Source organism: Chiroxiphia lanceolata, chromosome 20 (assembly GCF_009829145.1).
Source record: "Chiroxiphia lanceolata isolate bChiLan1 chromosome 20, bChiLan1.pri, whole genome shotgun sequence".
Classification (NCBI taxonomy): domain Eukaryota; kingdom Metazoa; phylum Chordata; class Aves; order Passeriformes; family Pipridae; genus Chiroxiphia; species Chiroxiphia lanceolata.
Window position 1 is genome coordinate 6,505,054 of NC_045656.1, and position 21,118 is coordinate 6,526,171.

Below are 21,118 nucleotides of genomic sequence, written 5' to 3' on the forward strand. Positions count from 1 at the left end.
GCCTCCCGATCGTACAAAATTTATTGAGCCACGGGGTAGGTGGGGTACAACAACCCGGGACGGTGCGGGGAGGAGGGGGGGGCTACGGGGGGCGAGTGGGGTGCGCGGGGGACACACAAACACGCTGTTGAATATCAACAGTACTAAGAGTGGGGGCGCGGGCAGGATTAGGCGTAGAGATCCTCGCGGTCGGCCGAGTAAACCTCCCCCTCCTGCAGCAGCGCGAAGTTGAGGAAATGAGAGGGGCGATGGACCTCGTGGTAAAACTCCTTGGGGTTGGCGAGCTGCAGCTCATACTTCATGTTGGGGTCGTGGCGAACACCTGGAAGAGAGAGACTGTCATCCACCTGAGGGCCCCTCCTGCCTCTACCATCCTCCTGAAGCTCTCTACCCTCACAGGATCTGTTTTCAAGCATGGCCATGCTAGAAGGGAGTGTTCTAAATCCACAAAATTATCACCTTTTGGACCCCCCCCCCCCCAAGAGATCTACAGTCCATTTCTCTATTTGAATGTTCTGTCACTTTCATTTCCTGACCCCTTCTCCAGCTGGCTGTGGTGTTCATCATGCCAGGACCTCCCCTCACTTCCCTACTGGGAACTGCTTCTCTCTTGCATTTTCCATTATCTCTTCTGCCTGACAGGGATTAATTATTCATTGGCGACAAACCAGACACTACCATCCAGACAGACACAGTATCTATTTCTCCTCTCTATCAGTTTGCTTTCTTGCCACCAAAAAAATCATTGAGAACTGACATCCCAGTGCTGGTACCAAGGAAAGGTCAGACAACAGTGCTGGTATCCCTGCCAGTCGGTGCAAGGAAGGTCAAGCTTTGGAGTGGGTAAGGAACGTTTCCCTGAGGAGCAGCTACTTCCTCCTCCCCAGGCTACTCACGCTGCCTCTTTTCCCATCCCCTTCCCGGGGCAGCTCACCCATGAAGTTGTAGTTCCAGGAGCCCTGTGCTGGGACCATGAAGAAGCCGAGGAAGCGGTCGGACAGCAGCATCTGCACCCTCTCATAGTGGGAGGGCAGGTACCCCTTGGGGTTGTTCCCTTTGTCCGTGTTCTGGCGACCCCACTCGTACCCACTCGGGGTCAGTTTGTAGGCTGTCAGTGTGCAGGAGCCGGGTGTGAAACTGAAAGGGAGGAGGGATGGGGCAAGTCAGACTCATCTGGGGGCAGAGGAGGGAAAGCAGGGATGAGCCAACACTCCCTTTCTGCCAAATTTTATTTTGGCACCTCAGCGTGTTCCCAAGCACTGCACCCACAGCCCCCCTCAAAGGGGCACCAGAAAAGCTCCCTGTCCCTCACCTGCAGGTGATGATGATGGTCTTCTCCCCATCCCAGGAGGGGTTGTCAGCCATGACCTTGGCGTGGGTGGTGACGTCCTGCGGTGAGAGCTGAGGGGACTCGTTTGGTTGGGTGTGAATCCACCCCAGAGGTTCCATTTCCTGACAAAAAGGCAGCGGTTTAGAGAGAAATCAAAGATGTCTAAAACAAGACCACCTGGAGCCTGGCAAAAAGCACAGAGAGACTGCAGGCTTCCCCTCACCTGACCCCACTCAGGCTGGCTTCAGGCCAAGCCCTTTCAGTCCCACATCTGCAAGGGACCAAGGGAAGCTGCCCCACCATGTCAGGTCCCTGTTATTGACCTTCCATTCACCCTGGGAGCTCAACCCACCTTCAGATACTCGTGCTGTGGCAGCTGCCCTGGGAGATGCACAGTCTGGTGTGTTCCCCACTGGGGCACCATCACAATGCACCGGATCTCCTTCACCTGGGGGTTATCTGGAGGGCTCACTCCATACAGGTAACCTGCAATCTAGGAACAGACACATGCCTTAGAGGCCCAGTAGAGATCTCCATGTAACCATGTGAGAGTGGAAACTCCTTATTTCTCTAGGGGAACATCTCCTGGCTGGCAGGTTCTCACTAGAGAACATCACAGTCTTGGGCCACAAGGAGCCATCAGCACCTGGCTAGAACTTGGCTGCTCAGATGTACTGCCAGTGCCTGTCTCCAGCACAGAAGGCTTCACATGGACAGCAGCAGGTTCCCAGCCCTTCACCACCAGTTCCTGACTGCCCAGGTCTGGTGTGTACCCAGCAATGTGGAGCACAACTGTAAGAGATTCGCTGAGCACTCACCTGGGCCCGCAGGTCTGAGATGCAGATGAACTTCTTCAACACGTTCTTGGGAAGGATGTAGGTATAACCCGTCTCCTTTATGTCGTCTGACGAGACATAGATGTGGTTTGTCCGCAGGTGGAGGTTGGCAGCAGAAATGGCTCTGCAAAGAGGAGGTGATGATCAGAGGGTGCACAGATCCTTCCTGAGCACTCCGACCCCTCCCACCACCCCAAGCCCTGCCTGCCTTCCTACCTGACCCGCCACTCAGTCTTGGAGGAGAAGGTCTGTGTTTCGTAGTTGCTGGTGGTGGAGGTGATGATTTCATCCCCGTGCTTGTTCACGGTGCGGGTCTGTGTGGCTGTCAGCTGTGACTGCTCCTTGGTTTGCTTCTCAATTTCTGCGATCTGCTGTCTCTGCTGAGACGGGGCCGAGATCTCCATGCCCAGGATAATGTCTCGGATCTCTGACTGCGTCAGGGATGCGACGTTCACACTGGAAGAGAAAATCCACTCAAGTCAGGCACTTGAAAATACATTCTGGACCCTTCTCATCAAGGCACAAACTCAGAACATCCACTCAGGGTGCTTTGAAAAATGAAACCACAACTTTTTAAACAAGAGAAGGGGCCAAAACACATGATGCTTTGATCAGAAAAGCTTTGGTGCAAATATTTTTGCATACCTTACTAGAAAGCAATTAATAAAAACCAATTTCCCTACAAAGCTGATGATTCATTACCACAGGCCCTTCTACTCTTCACAAGGAGTACTGGTGCCCCAGTTTTAAGAGCAGGAAGGAAAGGCTGATAGGATTATTGCAGCTGTACAGTGGCTTACTTGTTCTTCTTGCCATAGTCAGCAAGGATGAGATCCTTCAGCTGCACCTCCACCTTGATCCACTCCTCATCTGTCAGGGTTGGCCAGATGTGGTGAGGCTCAGTGATGGTCGTCTTATCTGGTTTCAGAATAACTTTGGCTCGATCATTATTCACGTGTAGTGCTCGGAGAATCAGGATCAGACGGGAGAATGCCTTGGAGATGAAAAAAACATGCACTTAAACAGAAGGAAACCAAACATACGAGGCCCTAGTACAGCACTCCTCTGTTTGGACATGCAGACATTGCATGGGAAGTGCCAGCAGAATTGATCTGAAGGAAAATCCAGGCAGATTCAGAGCTAAGTGCTCCCAAACAACAAATCATGAGGGATAATTGAAGCCTTGGTTCCTGCCTCATTTACCAGCAGCAAAGCAAAATTACAGAAGAGACATCTGTGCTCACCGTGTAGGAAGAGATGGTTTTCAGCCAGTCATCGTAGAGATTGAAGAGAACCATCTGGGGTTCAGTAGCCTTCAGGATGAGATCACCAAACTTTTCCACTTTCAGACAGGCCTGGAAGGGCAGCTGCAACTCCGAGCCTTTGATCACAATATTGGGGAAATCCAGCAAGTGCACCTGGAGTTTATCAAGAGGAATTAGCTCACAACTACTGCAGAACATCACAGGAACACAGAAGTGTCCTGTCACCTCCCAAAGGTTTTATAGATCCTCACAGGGCAGTATCTGTATTGTTACCTCGAGTGGGTCCAACATGCCCTTCCGAGTCACTATGATCTGCTTCGGCTGCTCCTCCACAGGAAGGGATCGGATCAAGGCAGCCACTTCTTCAGCAGTCTTCCACTTGGCCAACTACAGAAAGACAGCAGGGTTAGAGAAATATCTCCCTGCTAACAGCACAGTCTCCATGTCTCTGGGAATCAGAGAGATGCAAACCAAATTCTAAAAATACAACTGGAATTTATGGCTTTTTCCAGACCAGTGACAAGGCCCAGCATTTCCTCCTTACTGATCACAGAGGGCAGTTTCCATTCCTGGAGCTCAGTTACTCCTGACTGGATCAGAAAAAACAGCTGGCTACTCCACCTCCCTGGATTTGCCACCTGAGAGTCTCCTCACTGCACAGGATGTACGGCCAAGTGCAACATGATTTGTGTAAGGAGAAGCACTGCACTGTTCCTCAAGCCCTGCTTGATGATGTGGGGTCTCTACACCTCAGAGCCTCCAAATCCTTGCAATGACTTTGTTCTTTCACTTTTATATCCCATGCTCATGCCTGCCTGAGCACTTGTCACACACTGGACATTGGAGATCCAAACTCATTAAGAGGCAGGAAGATGAAGATCTTCATGGTGTTTTCTGCTTGAGTTAGTCCCAAGCAGTCAGAGCCCATCCCCAGCTCACACCAAAGCACAGCCAGGCCCTACCTGTCCCAGACGCTTCTGTCCTGCCCACACAGATGTGTGAATGATCTTCAGGAAGAGCTGTCCAGTTCTGGGATTGAAGATGAAAATGGCTCCATTGATGGGTTTTGTGGTCAAATTCCCTTCAAAAGTCTGAGAAAATAAGCAGAAGTGAGAAATACAGGGAGATAAATGTAGCCCACACCTTTACATAACAGCTGACTCGCTGTGTGCTTTGAGCAGGAACTGTACAGGAACTTTTAAGAGCTGCTCTGTGCACACTGCAAAAATCTGGGAACATGTGCTGACTTCCAGTTTTCCATCATGCATGGAAACCTCCACCTGCCCCCTCGCCCCAAAAACTTCACAGTCCCTGTCCTTTCCCTGAGACACACTTCTGGCCTCACCTTGTGAATGGTGACTCTGTACACATTGGTGTCATCCACAAACCAGATGATCTGGTTGGAGAAGAGCTCTCCGTAGTTCTGGGAGGAAAGGTAGGGCTCCGTGGGCTCTGAGGAGTAGAGCTGCAGCCCCTTGCGGATCCGTTCCCTCAACACATACAGGGCAGGGTTTGCTTTCATGATTTTGGCCATGGCCTGCTGGATCAGAGGTTTGCTCCCAGGGAACCAGTTCCCGTAAGCACTGAAGAAGAAAACAAACAGAAGGTCAAGTTGTTGCCATTAGATCTGAGATGAAGAGACAACAGCCACACACAAGTTCTTCCACACAGCAACCAGGTACCTTTGCACCTGCTGAATGTACAACAACTTGTACTGCTGTGTGACTTCTGTCATGTCCCTGGGAGCTGTTCACCTATGGCTTTTCCCTACATCTCCTTAGTGGGAAGCCACAGCATACACATGCTGCAGTCCCAGAGAAGCTGCACCTTCTCTAACAAGCACACTGAAGCAGAGGCTGCTTACTGGGACTTCCTCCCTCACTTTCCAGTTAAAGAGCTGTTGCCACTTGTAGGGGCCTTGAAAAAAGGCCTGTCCTTCAGCTCCAAGAACAGTCTGCCAGAAATCTAAGAAAATAAATTATTAATGAACTGAGGGAACAGAACCATTAGTATTGAATGAGCAGACACTGGGCAACCTGAAATGCCCTATCCAACTCACTGCACAGCTCCAGCTCCTGCCTGGAATACAACCCGGTTTGGAGATGCACTAACAACACTCACGAACCAGCGATGACAAAACTACAAACCAGAACAGAGAAGGTGCAGCTCTCACCTGTGCAAGTTGTAGGCCAGGTCGATGGCGATGAGCACCCCAGTGGGAGATGGGTAGATACTCATGTTGTCTGTGGTGTAGTCCAGGAACTTGGCTCTCGCATAGCGCTCGATGTCATGGGAATCGTAGTCTCCCCAGCGCAGCTGGATGTCTATCCAGTACTTCTGAGTGGTGGTGCTGTCCATCACATCCCTAGGGAGAAAGCAAGGCAGAACAAGTTAATCTTGCACAAAACTTTTCTGCAGTTGCTGCGTGTCTTTGACACAGAGTAACTGCCACCAAGTAGGGACACTGCAGCCAGCTACTATTCCCATTCCATCCTGGAAAGGGACTCTGCTGCTCTCCTCATGCAGCAAATGCAGAGACTGGTAAGAGAACCAAGGGGGTTCAGCTGCAGGTTTAAACAAAGCAGTAGTTAGTCCGATGCTGTGTAGTCACGAGGGTCATCTCTCCTGGTGTGGTGAGGATTCAGTGAGAATTCACTCCAGATTCTAGCCCTGGGACAGCTCAGCTTTGTGGGGTGTCCAGAAGAACCTTCAGAGCTCCTGAGCAATGGGCTCAGGGAAAAGGTCACCCAGAGGAGAGAACAGGAGCAAAGACAGTCTTGGTGTTTTGCAGAAGGCAGTGGCAGGAGGTGCTGCAACCACCTACCCAAACGAGCCCTGCACTTTGCCAGGCAGGATTGTTTCCTCCAGTGTCCCTCAAAGAAAACCAACCCTAAATGCCCAAGGAATATGGGCTTTGGGGCTCTGGATGACAGGCTCAGCAGCTCTGCTCTCCAGCAAGATCAAGGAGAGGGAAAAGAGAAACACTCACTTGGAATCTGCGAGCAACGATGGACGCGACACATTCCACTTATAGGAAGCAAAGAGAAGGATGTCTGCACATGAGGAATTCATCTTGTATGACTTCCTGGGATGGATTGTCTCCTTCTGCACTGTCTCAATCTCCAGAGCATCCAGCTCTTGGTCAAACACCTGGGGAAAAGGCAAAGATGAGTTGTGTTCAAGCAACCCAGCTAAAGAATCTGTCCTCAACATGGAACTAAAACAGGCGGCCAGGAAAATCCCATTTCCTTCCCTCCTCTGTCAAATTGTTGAAGGAACACTGGCCCAGCTAGAAAAGAAGTGCCTGTGCACAGCACAGAAACAAACCAAGCCCACACTGCTCACCTGACACAAATCCATTACGATGCTCTCATGGATCTTCTGCCACAAGTGAGCTCGGAAAATCTGAATGAGGGAAATCTTCAGGGTGGGGATCTTGCCGTGCATAAAGATGCCTGTCAAATCCAGCTGCACCTGAAACCCAACATACACCTGCAAAGGAAAAGCAGGTGTGAGAACACGCAACAGCACAACTGGTGAAGTTTAAAAAATGGAGCAGCTCCTCTTAAGGAGGTTTAGTTCATCTGTAAGAGATGTTCTGAAGATTAATTAGAACAATTAAACGCTCTCATTTCAGGGGAAGCTCCTACAGGTACAAACTGCAGGTACTTACGTTGGCTCTGTTAATGGTAGGAGACCACCACAGGGTGAATCTTCTGTTTGGAATTTGGTTCAAACCCGATCTCTGGGCATTTGTCAGCTTCTTCCACTTCATGGACTCCTCAAAGCCACTGGCCTTCTCCCTAGAAAGGATGGCTATTAGTTGCACTAGCTGTCCTTCATCTCTGATGACTGCCATGTGCCACATATAATAAAGACAGGGAACACACTGGCAGCACAGAAGATTGTTTCATGCAAAGAAATTTCCATGGATTTGCATGAAATTCATCTCTAGCCTCATCCCAGGTGCCCTCATAACTGAACTACACAATGTGCTCACATGATGACTGAAAAATAGCAAAAGCTCAACAGAATCAGCACAGCCTGAGCCCAGGGCTCCTCCTGCTACACCACTATGCTCCAGACTGCAAGACAACGTCACATCGAAGTTTCCTCTTACCAGAAGAGACCCTCCCATGTGGGGAAGTAAGTGCCCTTGAAGAGGGTGTGCTCCAGGATTCCTTCCACCCCACCAAGAGCCTGGATCATGTCTGTGCGGTAGTTGTTCAGATTCCACAGTTTGCCATCGTGGCGCTGGTGTGTCCACCAGAATGGGTTCTGCTTCAGCACCTGGAGATGACAGTGCACCAGTGAGCAGCCTGGTGTTCACATCATTTCACCGCCTGCACTTAGTGTGGCAACCAAGATGATGGTGGTGATGATGTCCGCGAACATGTAAAAAACCCTCATGCCCTCAGTCCTGGAGGACGCAGCTCATCTACAACATCAGTTCTGTCAGTACAACTATGCAATTCAGACTGGGTAGAATCTAAGGTGATGATTTCATCTTTCAGGAACTGGCCTTCTATCATTAGAGGCTTTAAATAACGCATTTTTCCAATGTTATTAAAACTTAATATTTTTGAATGTTTGGTTTGGGACCATTTTTTTCTCTCTCCAGAACCCATTTCTTACTACACAGTTGTGCTAAGTGTGATGTTTCCCAAGCACTGCAATCAATCCAAATGCTTCAAAAGTGGATAGCTACGAATTCTGGAGCATTTGGTTCTCAACAGCCTCTACCAGTCCCAACATGGCTTTAAGTTCTTCCTGCAGCAGACAGACAAGCGCACGTGCAATAATGCAAAGTGAAAGGACTTCATCTGGAAGAGGCATTCTTGAACTTCACACTCAGGTGAAGAGAAATCCCCAGTCAGTACCTGATACTGTTTGAAGTCAGTCCTGACTCTCCATCCTTTATCATAAGCCAGGGTGTGCCGGTCCTTCTGGAACAGGGTGTTGATACGAGGAATTCCCCTGTCCCATGAGTCCTCCAGATCCTCCAGCGTCAGGCGCCTGAAGAAAATGTCCCCACACTTTGTTACCTCTCAATTTTACAGCAATGCATTAATGATTAATAACAATATCACTTAATGATATCACAGAAATAGCACAGAGCTCAGGGCTCTGGCAAGGGACATTCTAAAATGCCAAACACTCAGCAAAGTGCCTGCAACCATCACTATGAGCACAGTGATATCAAACAGGCAAAAGAGAAAGTAAGTGCACAAAACTAACTGCAAATGGGTCTGATATCAGCTTTCCCTGGCACCACTGGCCATACCATTTCCCTTAAGCTGTGCCACGGGTGCACTTGCTGCTTGCAGAGTCCACACCTCCTCTAGAGGCAAGGCAGCAGCTTTGCAGGCAGACTGTGGCTGGTACCACAAGGCCTGCAAGGTCTCCAAAATCCCCATTCAGCACAAGACTTCACACAGCTGCCTGTCCCCACACACAGACACACATGGCAACACACCTGTTCTGGGCTATGGCCTCCTGGCGCTTAAGGGCATACTCTGCCCACACCCTCTGAGAGTCAATGAATTCACTTTCCCATGGCTGGATGTAACGATATAAATTTGGGATGAGCTGGTCCTCCTCGTGACTCATTCCCGAGCGGAAGTGAGTGATGCCAACGTCTGTCTGCTTGGACCACCTGGAGCAAAGAGGCACAAGAGTGAGGTAAGGGGGATAGGGCTTCATAGGTCACTGTCATGAGTTACTGTAAAGGCAACATATCTCTGTAACATGGTGTGGTTCAGCAATCTGATATTTTTATGGGAAAGAGCATCTAAGAGAAGACCCAACCCATGCAGGCATTAGAGCAGCACAGCTCACCTCAGGTCAGACTGCGGGATGAGAACGTGGCCCATGGAGAGCATGCCCAGCCCCCCCAGCTCTTTAGGGGTGTAAAACACCACTGGGGGAAAACGGCTGGGCATTTTGGAATTCAGGCCGATCTTGATTCGAGTCTGGATTTTATTCTCACACTTCACCAGCAAATCAAGCAACTCCTGAGTATTTACAACGGCTTCCCGGAAATATGTCATCAAGCCAATCAGAGCTGTGTTCCATTTATTGACAATCTAGAAGGGAAAGGAAAGGTTACATTTTCAGCTTGCCCCCCAAGCATCTGCAGGAAGCTCTTGTCACACATCTTTCTCCCATCTTACCTTAGTGAAGGTTGTGGAGCCAGATGCCATGAGGATCTGCCTCACTCTGTTGTGAAACCTCTGCATAGACTCGTCGTCCACACGCAGGAAGCACTGAGCTGTGCGCTCCTTGGTGACCTGAAGAGCACAGGCCCCTCAGTTCCCTCCTGAGACTGTAAGGGAATCCCAAGCTCTCCCACCCCATCAAACCCTCATCCCACCTCATTCTGCAGGTTCCAGACCCCATCCTTGTGGGTGAACTCCTCGTAGCTGGTGCGGCACTTGGGCAGGATGCGGCACTCAAAGCCACACATGTTGAACAGCAGGTTGGGGTTGTCCTTGCTGTACACGGACACGAAGCTGTTCTCCCACTGCACCGTGGTCACCGACCGAGGCAAACGGTTCTTGATGTCCCAGAACACAGCACGGCCCCTGGAAAACAAGATGTGCACATCTCACAGCTTTCCTAACACTACAGTCTCTCACGCCCACCACTCGCTGTCACAATTCCAGCACAGAGCCCTCACTTCCTTCATCCTGAGCACCCATCAGCCTCCAACAGTTATTTATCACAACTAATTTTCCCACCCTCCCACCACTTTTTTTTCCTGGCTGCAACACTTACAGGTTCACATCATGTTTCATGAGGCGCATCCGAGCGTCCCGGGGCCAGCACTTCTTGTTGTTGTAGCCTACAATGTTCTCATTGTTGGGATCTGGATGCTCCGTCAGGTACCGCTGAATCAGGTCTCTTGCCTCATCAGCTGTAAACCTGGAAACACAGAGAAAAGGATCTGGAATTACATTAACTTCTCAGAACACCAGCGCGGCCAGACAGATAAGGACTTGCTAATGGGCAGTTGTTTATCACAACATTTTTGAGGTAACTATCACATTTCTGTATCCTCCTACTGAAGGAAGGTTCAGTTTCGTTAGCATAGAGCAACACAAGACTGTCAGGGTTAACTTTCCATGAACAGACATTAAATTTTATGTCCCCTTGCTGGGAATCCAGAAAAGACTTATTTCATCAGTCTCTAATTTACCAAATCTCTAACAGTTGAACTCTTGACATTGTTGTTTCTACTGGTGTAGAAAAGCAAACTGAGAAAGCAAGAGGAGCCATGTGGACGTACAGTTGTTCTGGGAAGTGTCAATTCAAATATTCCTGATCTTCCTTAGCAAAGGGAACAAAAGCCTGGAGTAGGAGAACACCAGTTCCCCCTTTCACGGCATCTGCTGGCAGATGCCAGAACAAAAGTTCAGCTGAGGAAAGCAGAGCCCCAGAGATCTCACCTGAAGAAGATGTGAATCCGGTCAATGTATCTGCAGAAGAGGCGGATGGGATGGGCCACCTCTGTGGCAATGTCCTGGAAGCTGAGGAAGTCATTTGGCATCTGGGGAGGCCCAGCCATTTCACTGGCCCGGTGCAGACCCAGCACCAGCAGGTCCATCACAAGCCCATAATACTGGACAATGAAGGAAGCAAACTGCAGCCCACGAATAATCCCGTAGGAGTTTGTGTGATTCATGTCCTGAGGAAATGAAGGGGAATTGTGAGAACCTGTCACAACACATCAGAGACCTTTCACCAGAGCAGCTGCTCTTTAGCAGGATGCAGAAGGCTCTTCTTACTCCCTCATCACTTCTTTCTCTGGCAGGTCTTGTGTTCCCTCCTCCCCCATGGGTCCAAAACATCCTCCACCCATGGGTTCCTTTTACCACAGACCCCTTTCCTGACAGCAACCATCACCTTGTAGTTGATGACCACGTTGTTCTTGGCTGTCATGTAGTCAGCAATGTTGTGATCAACAATAAGACGCAACAGCCTGTTGAGCAGTGTCAGGTCAATCTTCTCATACATCTTCTCAAATCGAGATTCCAGCATCACGTTGCATTCACCTTCACTTGTTTCCCAAACATCTTGCAGATTATTAATGCCTGAGGAGACAAACAAGCTTGTTATGTTATCTGTCACATCAGAGTGCAGAAGCATCCCCTGGGCACAGTCAGGTCCTGTAAGTGCCTGATTTTTCAGACTCTGGACTTTCCAGTCTATCCAGAAATGGGAACAAAAATATGTAATCAACCATGAATGCTACTTCCCCAGTACATATGTATATATAACCTACAAAATGCAGTCTGTGATTGTAATGACCGTTGACTGCAAGCTGCAAATATAAAACCTCAGCTCCCAAGGGGACTCATAAGACACAAAGCCCGCAATAGGAAAAATAATTTTTCCATGGAATCCAAGACCCCACTAACCTTGGCACCACTTGTACACCAACAGTGGGGGAGGTTCAGTGTCAGCAGGTTTGATCCATGGAGGGAAGAGTCTTCGTTTATCAGCCTCATACCACAAGTACTGATCCAGATAAGCATCTGTGATCTTCTCCAAGGGCTCAACATCATACACAGGGACCAAATGGCTGTAGAGATCCATGAACTCAATTCCCACCTAAAAATAAAAAAGAAGAGAAAAAAACTTGGGCTTACAGTTGACAGAGAACATGAAGTCTTAGCAACATTCAGCTCCTGCATGCAGCATAACCTTTAGCATGGTCAGGCTTTCACCAGACACTCACCTCCTTGAAGGCTCTCTGAGTCAAAAGGTGTCGCTTGATTCTGGACAGAGCTTCGTGGGGATTATCATAAGCCTGTTCAATCAATCCCAATTCCTCTCTCTGGGATTGATTCAGGCGTGATTTCACACTGAAAGCAAGAAAGAACAGCTCAGCACCTATGCATGAACAGACTAATGGCCACTGCATTGAACTGATGAACTGATGTTCAACCAAGCAGATCCAGACAAGATCTGTAACTCTTCAAAATCCACATCCCCAAGCTGAGAAGCATGGCATTGGTTTTGCCCAAGTGAGAGTCCACAAAGAACCCCCAGTCAAGTTGGTAGTACCACAGCCTACAGCCTTTATTAGTCCATCAGGGTAAATTTTACCATACTCAGTCCCAGGAGAACAGATGACAGAACAGCTTCAGGACCCTTTCCCAGTGCTCCTGCAGATCACAGTCACTTCCCACTGCTTACCTGTAAGCCTCCTTCAGCCTCTCCAGGGCTAATATCAGCAACTTGGTGTCATGTTTGTAGGACAGCGGGGGGAAGGGAATGGGGGAGAACCTCCTGCTCTCCAGCCAGTGCACTGTGGTCGTGTACACAGCAACAGCCTCTTCCGCAGTGATGTACGGCCCGTCCTGCAGAACCACACCACCAGTGTCAGTCAGTGAAAGCTTCCCCATGGAAATAGCACCAATGTGGGCAACCTCAGGGAGGGCAGAAGTACCTTCAGGTAATTATGCTGCCGTTCCTGCTCAGCTTTTAGGTAGAGCCTGGTCAGCCGGCCCAGGTTCTTCTTGCAGACGGTTTTGTCCACGGTGGCACCGCGGCGGATCCGCTCCCTGTTGTAGTGAGCTGTGTTTGTCCACCAGTCAGCCTTTGCCTTCACATACCTCAGGATCATGTTCTCAATCGGAGTTGGCAGACCTGGCACCTGGGTAGGGACAGTAAGTTGAGGGGAGCAGGAGTGGGAACCTCCCCAAGAGCAGTTCCACCTGGGACACGTTAAATTGAATCAAAAGGCCAAACGAGAGACTTACCTTCCAGGGAATATTGGCCTTCCAGCACCGCCAAGCCTCGCTCAGGTGCTGTAGGATGGTTCTGGCTTTGTTCTGTTTGATTCCTTCTGGCATCATGTCCAGAATGTCGTGCATGACGGCTGCCCTCAGCTCCAGGTCAAAGTGAGACTCCACACGCTGCTTCGTGACAGTCTTTGCAACGCCCTTCGAGTGACGGCCTGGGAAAAGCAAAGTCCTTCAGGAATTCTAACACCACTGGGCAGTGATCCTCCTTCTTCCTAACACAGGAGTGCATGGAAGTGCAGGATGTCTCAAAAAATTATGCTGCCACAACATCACTGATGAGTTTGGAGTAGGTGATTAGGAGGCTATGGACCCCACAGTGCTATGGAGCAGGGAATCCCACTCCCATTTGGAAACTATTCTGGGGCACTGATCTTTTAAGAGCTCTAAACCAGCCAATAGCTCTTGGGATTGACATGGAGCATGGATAAAGACAGTGGGAATAGAAAACAAGCTGGCAAGTAAACACTATTAATCTTTACCACACACTCCTCCCACATCCAGGATTTACAGGATGCTGACCTTCAAACTGCCTGGCCAGCAGATTCCCCAGCCAGCGTTCCAGCAGCGGGGTGATGCCCCTCATGAAAAACAGCCACACTCTCCAGCCTGGAGCCCAGAAGCCACAGCCAGGACCTTTGCCCACAGGCCCCTGGAAGAAGAGAGACATGGTAAGAGCAGGTCATTACTGACACTCCAGAATCCATCCCTTGCTGATCAGTTTACGTGGGGTCACCATTACATGGGAAGGTGGAACTTACTGTGTTAAACCTGTAGTAGATGAGATGCTTGAGGTCCTTGCACATACGAATCTGCCTCATCAGTTTGTACTTGTACCGGTACATGCCCGTGAGCTGACCCACGTGGGCAAAGATGTACTGCAGACCATCTGCCAACTGAAACACAGAGCACAGTCAGGGATAGCAATAAACACCTCCAGCAGCCAGGAGCAGTGTATTAGGCCATACAAAGTTCCTAATGCTGACTCATACAATGATCAATTCTTATAAGCTAGTATAAAAGCAGAATTTCACACCATGCTGCATGTTTTTTCCCTTCTTCTCCATAACACTGCAACGTTCAGTCATCTCGTGTATCCTATATGCCATTTGCCATATAAAATATTCCAATCCTTCTCTCAACTTCTCCTCATCACCTTAAAAATAAAAAAAAGAGCCTACCTGAAATGCATCCACGTTTCCCAGTCTGTACTGGACATGGCTGTCCACCACCAGCTTAGTCAGCCGCAGGACCTCTCGGCACAGATGGAAAGCGTTACCAAAACGGGATTTTTTTCTTTCCTGGGTAAGATAAAATATCCAGAATTTATGTAACAATGTCATAGAAGAAACTACTCCAATTTGATCAGCCTGTACAACAACTGAACAAGCTGAAGCACTGTGGCCTGTCTTACCACACCAGCTACTCAGTAAACTCCACTCTTGAGTAAAACAGCACATGGACTGATACCTTAGTGGTGAGGGTCTTCACGGGCTTCAGGTTGAAGTTGTAATCCAAGTGAAGGTAGTTCAGGTTCTTTCTGTGGATCAGCAAGTTCAGCATGTTGTAGCCCTGGCGACACACCTGCAGGCCCACTTCCACCCAGTCCAGCTTCGTCGACTGGAAAAACTTGGTAGCCTTGAAGGAGCGGAACAGGTATCTGGAGAGAGCAGAGACTACAGTCAGCTGAAACCCCTACAAAGACCAGCAATCCCCCATTGAACAGACCCCCCCTCACCTCTTCTTCTGGGCCTTGGGAGGTCTGTGCTTGAGAGCATTCAGAACATAGTATTTCAGGAGCTTCTGGTAGGAGACTCGCACTTTTACTGGCTGGCCTGCCGGGCAGTGCTCACGGTACCTATGGATAAACCACACTCCAATGTTTCAGGTAACTCACATTCCTTACAGAATGAGTGTCCAGAAACTCTCCTAAAATCTCTAGAAACCAGTCACAGCAGGATGTATTTATTTCATTTCCAGTAACAAAGAACCACTTTGACAAAAAGTCACGATCACTAGAACAGTCCCTTGCCCAGGAAAGAACTCACCAATTCTTGACCAGTGGGATATCAAGAGCTCTCCGGGTCCTCCCAGACCTCAAGTTGAAGGGCCGTGGGGCCCACAGCAGGGCAATGCCATTGGCTGTGTTATCTGTGTAGAGTGGGGTATCCTTCAGGAAAGGTTCCACAAACTCTGGCAGTTCAAACTCTTCATCGTCGTCAGGCAGCGGTTCCTGGCTCTGAAATTCAGAAGCACCAAACGTGTTTCCTGGTTGTTTCAGCTCAGTTTTCTGAGTTAACCAAGCAGAAAACAATTCTTTGTTCTCATGGAAGTGGCAGTGTTGAGTATCAGAGAAGCAAAAAGCACTCAACAAGGCAAACTCTGGCTACTAGACCCTGAGATAGGTGCTACAGAGGTAACTCCAGGGAGATGTCAGCTCCATGAAGGTTACACCAGGGCAACCAAACAGATAAATGAGCTGTCAGAAGACTCTAAAATAATACTGTTAATTAGGCATTGGGCTTTATCCTACAGGGACCATAGGAAACATCTTTGTGCAACTCCAGAAGTAGAAAAAGCCTCAAATGACAATTGTGGGGTTGTTTGTCAAAGGGCTTGACCTTCTGAAATATCTATGCGTGTGTGCTCCTATCAGAAGCAAGGTTACAAACAAGATACTAAAGCCCCATCACCTCCCCAGTGTAGGGTTTACTACAGACTCCCCTGGCCAGTGACTCACCTTGACAGAATGTCTGTGTGAAATGGGGTTGATCAGCGGATCGAAGTAAAAAGCTGGGAGATCAGGATCTTCTGTTTTAATGAAAACGACGTTTGGAGTATGATACCTACAACACAAAACACACATTAGAGCATCCTGACAGCCTTCCCCTTCTCTCCTGGCTCTGGGGGCTGCTGCACTTACCAGGTGAGGTGGACGTGGTGTGGCAGGTTATTGTACAGGTACGGGAAAGCAATTTTGTACTCTGTCCTGATCGGCTGCCTGATGATAATTTTGTTGATGTCATTAAATTCATTCCAGTCTTCATCCCTTAAACGAGACAAAAATATACTGTTATACAAGCACTGGGGGGCACAGAGAGGCAGTTTGTGCCTGAAAATACCCTTTCCTAGATAACCACTTCTCTCTCTCCTAAACCCAACACTTACTGAAGATTGATGTCTCTAACAAGGGGCTCAAACTTGGGACCTCCAGGAATAGCCATGTTCAGTGCCTTGGAGGTGAAGAACGCTTTCAGGTCAAACAAGTAGAAGTAGTTGTCATCCACAAGGTCAGTAAGCAGCTGGTTGGCCAAGCGGTACAGGGTGGACATCATGGGCAGGGTGAACTGCCAGCGCTGGTACGTCGAACCGTTGACATACCTGTGAAGGACAAAGTACGGATATCCTGTGTGTGGAGGAGAACTGGGACCAGAAATAACCCTCACTCGTGCAAAATATCAAGGGCAGGTAGCACATGGGCCCCTCTAGCCTGAATGAAAGGCTGCAGGACTGTTAGAGACCACTACGGACTCCTTTTGCCCAGAAAATGCCAACTGCTCCAGTTCCTCTCCTCCTCCATGTCCAAGCTGACACAGAACATCCATGCATCTTCAACAAATATCAATTTCAAATTCCAACTAGATAATCCAGGTTGTCATCTTCATGGCATGGTAAGAAACACCAGTTTTAGCACTTAAGTGGGCAGCAGCCCTCTGGGGCAGAGTGGCCTCATTTGCCCTTGCTGGATGACAAATCATAGAATGGTTTGGATTGGAAGGGACCTTCAAGCTCATCTTGTTCCAATCCCCTACCATGGGCAGGGACACCTTCCACTAGACTAAGTTCCTCCAAGCCCCACCCAACCTGGCCTTGAACATTTCCAGGGATGGGGAAGCCCCTGCTTCTCTGAGCAACCTGAAGACAAGAGATAACAGCTTTACATCAATCAGGTTCTCCCTCTCGTCCTTAAGGGAAGTTTTTTTTTCTCCCCACCAACATCACAGGTAGCTCAGCACAACACAACCAAAGGTTACACACTGCTGTGCCCAGGTAATTCACGTGGTGTGTTTGGTTTTCCCCTCTCCCACTGAACTCTGTTACCAGAGCCACATACTTCCTGTTGTCCTTCAGTGGCTGGTGGTCGTAGAACCAGTCCAGCACAGGGGCATCCTCCTCAGGATCCAGCTCGAGCTGGATCGCTTCCAGGGGCTCCACATCCAGGATGTTATCAGCATAATCCAGAGGGGGCTCTTCATCATCAAACGGGGGGAATCTCATCCTCTTGAAGTGACGCCTGTCCCTCTTCTCCCGCCTCATCATGATCCACATTGACCTGCAGGAAGCCAGAGATGGTTAAACGAGGGTTTTAGGGTGGAAGCACAAGAGTTTGTCCCCCCTGGATGAGGGAAGAAGGCACCTACCCCCACTGAGCAATGTACACAGGCTCGATGACCCAGGGGATCTCGTTCACAAAGGAGATGGCACCGGTGATGTGGTAGAGGACTGGAACGTCTCGGATTTGCTCCCAGGGCATCGGCATGTTCTCCAGGAGCTTCAGCACAGCATGAGGCATGTACTTCAGGGCTCTACAGTCAGAAACCAAGGAAAACCAGGGCTGGAATTGGTCTGGAGAACAGCCATCCTGCCACAAACCTTCACACTTGCGTGCTGCTCATCCGACCTGTTCACAAAGGCTCCCAGTGACAAATCCACAAACTTCCCACTCTATCCTTGTGCTTCATGCACTGCACTACCAAAAGGCTTTCTACTGATTTGGCTTCCAAGAATGTTATGAACAAAGATGAAATTTTTTAAGGGAGTTTCTGGAGTTTTTATGGGTAATGGTAAGTTAGTGCAACAGATTATGATGTGCACAAGACAGCTTTCTATGCCCAAACAGCAAAGATGCACTTAGGATGCTTTTTAATCCTGAAAAAATGTATGTTAGCTACTTCAAACTCTCCCTCAATGTCTTCTAAGACAATGTATTGCCCAGGGTAAAACTTTTTCTCATAAATTCAAACCAACAACTCTTTTTGCTGATCCTCTTCTGCACTGATACCTCAGGGCAACAGATTAGCTACAAGTGACAAAGAGAGGCCTTTGGAGAAGGGGCTTTCCCTTCCAGGATATATTATCCTGGGTAACCTTTTCCTCACAAATTCAAAGCCAAGCTTCCTCCACTGATACCTCAGGGCATCCTCACTGAGCTACAACTGACAAGGAGAGCCCCTTCTCCAAAGGGTAACAGGTCATTCAACGATGTGTTATTATCCAGAGTAATGGGTAATTAAGAGGGTTTTTTTCTCATAAATTCAAAACAACGACTCTCTTTGCTGATCCTCTTCTGCACTGAATCCTCAGGGCAATGGATGAGCTACAACTAACACGGAAGAGCCCTCTGGAGAAGGGTCTCTCCCTTTAAACCATCAACAAGGAGTTCTGACAAAGCGTCAGAGAAGGATCAGAGGAGGATGCCCTCGGTTCCCCAGGTGCCACATCCCGGGGTGGGGGGGGTTCCTTACCCCAGATAGACGCGCTTGTCGTGCCGGAACTTCCTGTTGGTCATGTCGCCGTGGTCGCGGATGATCTTTCGGACGTGCTCGGGGGGCATGTCCTCCTTCTGCGCATCCACGAACCCGAATTTCCTCTTCTCCGCATAGCGCTTGGCCTGCAGCTGCTGCCACTTGCGGGCTGCGGGGACACACAGAGCGGCGGCGACTCAAAGCCTGCCCCCCCCGCCCCGGGGAGGCTCTAGGGCGCCGGGGCCGTACCCACCTTTCTCCTGCAGCTTCTCCTCGGACATGTAGTCGGGCAGCGGAGCCATCGGGTTGGGCACCGGGGCGCAGCCGCCGCGGTACGGGAACACGGCGGCCATGGCGACGCACCTGCGGGGAGGGTGAAAAGGAGCTCAGGGCGAGGTGCGGGAACGCCACGGGGCCGCCCCCCGCCCGTCCCCCCGCCCGCCCCGGGCCCGCCCCGGCCCCGCCGCCCCCCGCCCGCCCTCACCGGCGGCCGCGGCCCCCGCGCTCCCCTCACCACAATGGCGGCCCCGCCGCCGCGCCTCGGAGACCCGGATGTGGGCAGGACGCGGGGCCGCGCGCTGCCCAATAAGCTTTCGGACAACTTGAGAGACAACAGGAGAGGCCTATCAGAGCGCGGAAGAGGGGCCTGGGCGGGACCGAGGGCGGAAGAGGGGAGGAAGTTGTGGGTCCTGCCCTTCGCTGCTTCCGATTGGCAGAGGGAAGCGGCCGTGACAGAGCGGCGCAGCCTCTGATTGGACAGCGCCTGACTCGTCACACCCCGCCCCGGCGGTAGGGGGCGCTGTGCGGCGCACCGGGATGGGGGGGGACTGGACCCCACTCGGGAGGGGTTTATGGCAGGGGGGACATCCCGGGACATTCCTCCGAGGGACATCCCCCACGGGGCCTGTAACATCCCCGCAATGGGGGTAGAGCCCGCCTCACCCAGCCCCCTCGTCCCCCCCAGGGGTTCAACCCCACCCCGCGACCCCCGGCGGGCAGGAGGATGCGGCACCCCAGGGAGTGATGCCTCCTCCTTCCCAGCACTGCCCTCATGGCCATACTATGGCCCCTAATGCCCCAGCAAGTAGCCACCCCCCACCTTGGTGCCCCCTTCTTGCCCCCACCAGGGGCATGGGTGTCCCCAGCCCCCAGAGCTTGCCCCTCGTCTGTGAGAACACGAGGCCCAGCTCACTGTAGGCACAAAAGTGGGTTTAATGTGTTGTCACGGGTCACACAGCAGCTGAGCACTCACACCCCACCAGGGTGGAGGGTCCCCTGGGGGTCCCCGTGGGGACAGGGGGCTGTTTTGGGGGGATATCGGCCCGTGGGATGTGGCTGAAGGGGCCATGAGTGGGTGGCAGGCTGGGGTGTTGCTCCCTGACAACTAATTCCCGGATGGAGATGCTCCCTCCAGCCCCATGATCCCCTGAATGGGGGCAATGGAGGGGTAGGTCCTTCCCAAAACCCTTCAAGCTAAGGCTGTGGCACTTTTCATCAGGATGGACAAGCACAGGGTATTCCCATGTCCGGCCTCAGTGACATGCAAAGCTGCTGCTTGTTCCACCGCAGCCCTGCGGGAAAATCACGGTGGATTACAGGCTCCAAAAACAGGCTCCCCTGACCCCCAACTCCACATGCCTGGGGTTCACAACATCCACGTGACAGCAGGAATGTGGCAACACAATCCAGGCCTTGAGAAACTTCCCTGGTGTGGGCAGAGGCTGGAGGGCAGAGGCAGCGTTCTGAGCAGAGGCTGTTACGAGGGCACAGATCAGCAGAGCAGCTCCGGGAAAACTGGGCATAAACAGGTCAAACCAAATGCCTGGATGACAATTCCGCTCTAGCTGGGAGCTGTGAGCAGCACACTGCACCTAAACACCACTTGAGGTGACAAACCCAAACGTGGAGTAGGTGTCTGCAGCACCTGGAAGCTTTCCCTGTGCTCTCCACAAATAGAAACGTAAGCGGCTTTGGCTGTGCATTGTCTCCCACTGTCCATGGATCACTCGTCTTTCCCTGCCCAGCAGGAATGTGTCTCCCTCCTCAAAACCCTCTCTTGAGCAGTTCCTTGTGCCAGCTTGTCCCCAGGCTTTTCAAGCCAAATGAGGGAATTTGTGTTAAAGCTTATTTGCCACACAGGAAACGCGACTCACACAGTGGATTTCTCCAAAGTGGTACACGTAACTCCAAGTGGGATGATCTCGTTATATACACAGTGCTGGGCTGCTAGGGAACGGTTCAGTGTGTGAGAATTTGTGGTGAAAGGGAAATGTGGAGTAAAATACATTTAAAAATTCTGATTCCTTGTCCTAGGGAGCCTCCAGGGACAGGCAGAGGAAATGAAATGGAAATA

General features: G+C 50.5%; 1 protein-coding gene across 2 annotated transcripts; it reads right to left on the reverse strand.

Moving 5' to 3' along the window:
* Positions 1 to 3: 3 nt before the first annotated feature.
* On the reverse strand, positions 4 to 19,332 carry PRPF8 (pre-mRNA processing factor 8). 2 transcript variants are annotated; one of them, XM_032707288.1, is made up of 43 exons: positions 19,280 to 19,332; positions 19,019 to 19,128; positions 18,766 to 18,934; positions 17,662 to 17,826; positions 17,355 to 17,573; positions 16,409 to 16,621; positions 16,164 to 16,289; positions 15,981 to 16,086; positions 15,289 to 15,479; positions 14,979 to 15,098; positions 14,711 to 14,900; positions 14,422 to 14,541; positions 14,002 to 14,136; positions 13,763 to 13,892; positions 13,199 to 13,395; positions 12,886 to 13,092; positions 12,633 to 12,796; positions 12,172 to 12,298; positions 11,852 to 12,044; positions 11,337 to 11,524; positions 10,880 to 11,118; positions 10,209 to 10,355; positions 9,805 to 10,015; positions 9,605 to 9,721; positions 9,270 to 9,517; positions 8,908 to 9,087; positions 8,312 to 8,447; positions 7,552 to 7,721; positions 7,105 to 7,234; positions 6,777 to 6,923; positions 6,421 to 6,581; positions 5,605 to 5,796; positions 4,777 to 5,014; positions 4,394 to 4,522; positions 3,705 to 3,818; positions 3,411 to 3,584; positions 2,967 to 3,160; positions 2,383 to 2,622; positions 2,149 to 2,290; positions 1,683 to 1,823; positions 1,313 to 1,452; positions 935 to 1,137; positions 4 to 322 (listed from the first exon to the last, which is right to left on the reverse strand). In XM_032707288.1, the coding sequence occupies exons 2-43, from the start codon at positions 19,116 to 19,118 to the stop codon at positions 168 to 170; spliced, it is 7,008 nt and encodes a 2,335-aa protein (XP_032563179.1). In that variant the 5' UTR covers positions 19,119 to 19,128; positions 19,280 to 19,332; the 3' UTR covers positions 4 to 167. The 2 variants fall into 2 exon arrangements, with proteins under 2 accessions (XP_032563179.1, XP_032563180.1); XM_032707289.1 differs by lacking the exon at positions 19,280 to 19,332 and adding an exon at positions 19,250 to 19,268.
* Between the last annotated feature and the right edge of the window lie 1,786 nt (positions 19,333 to 21,118).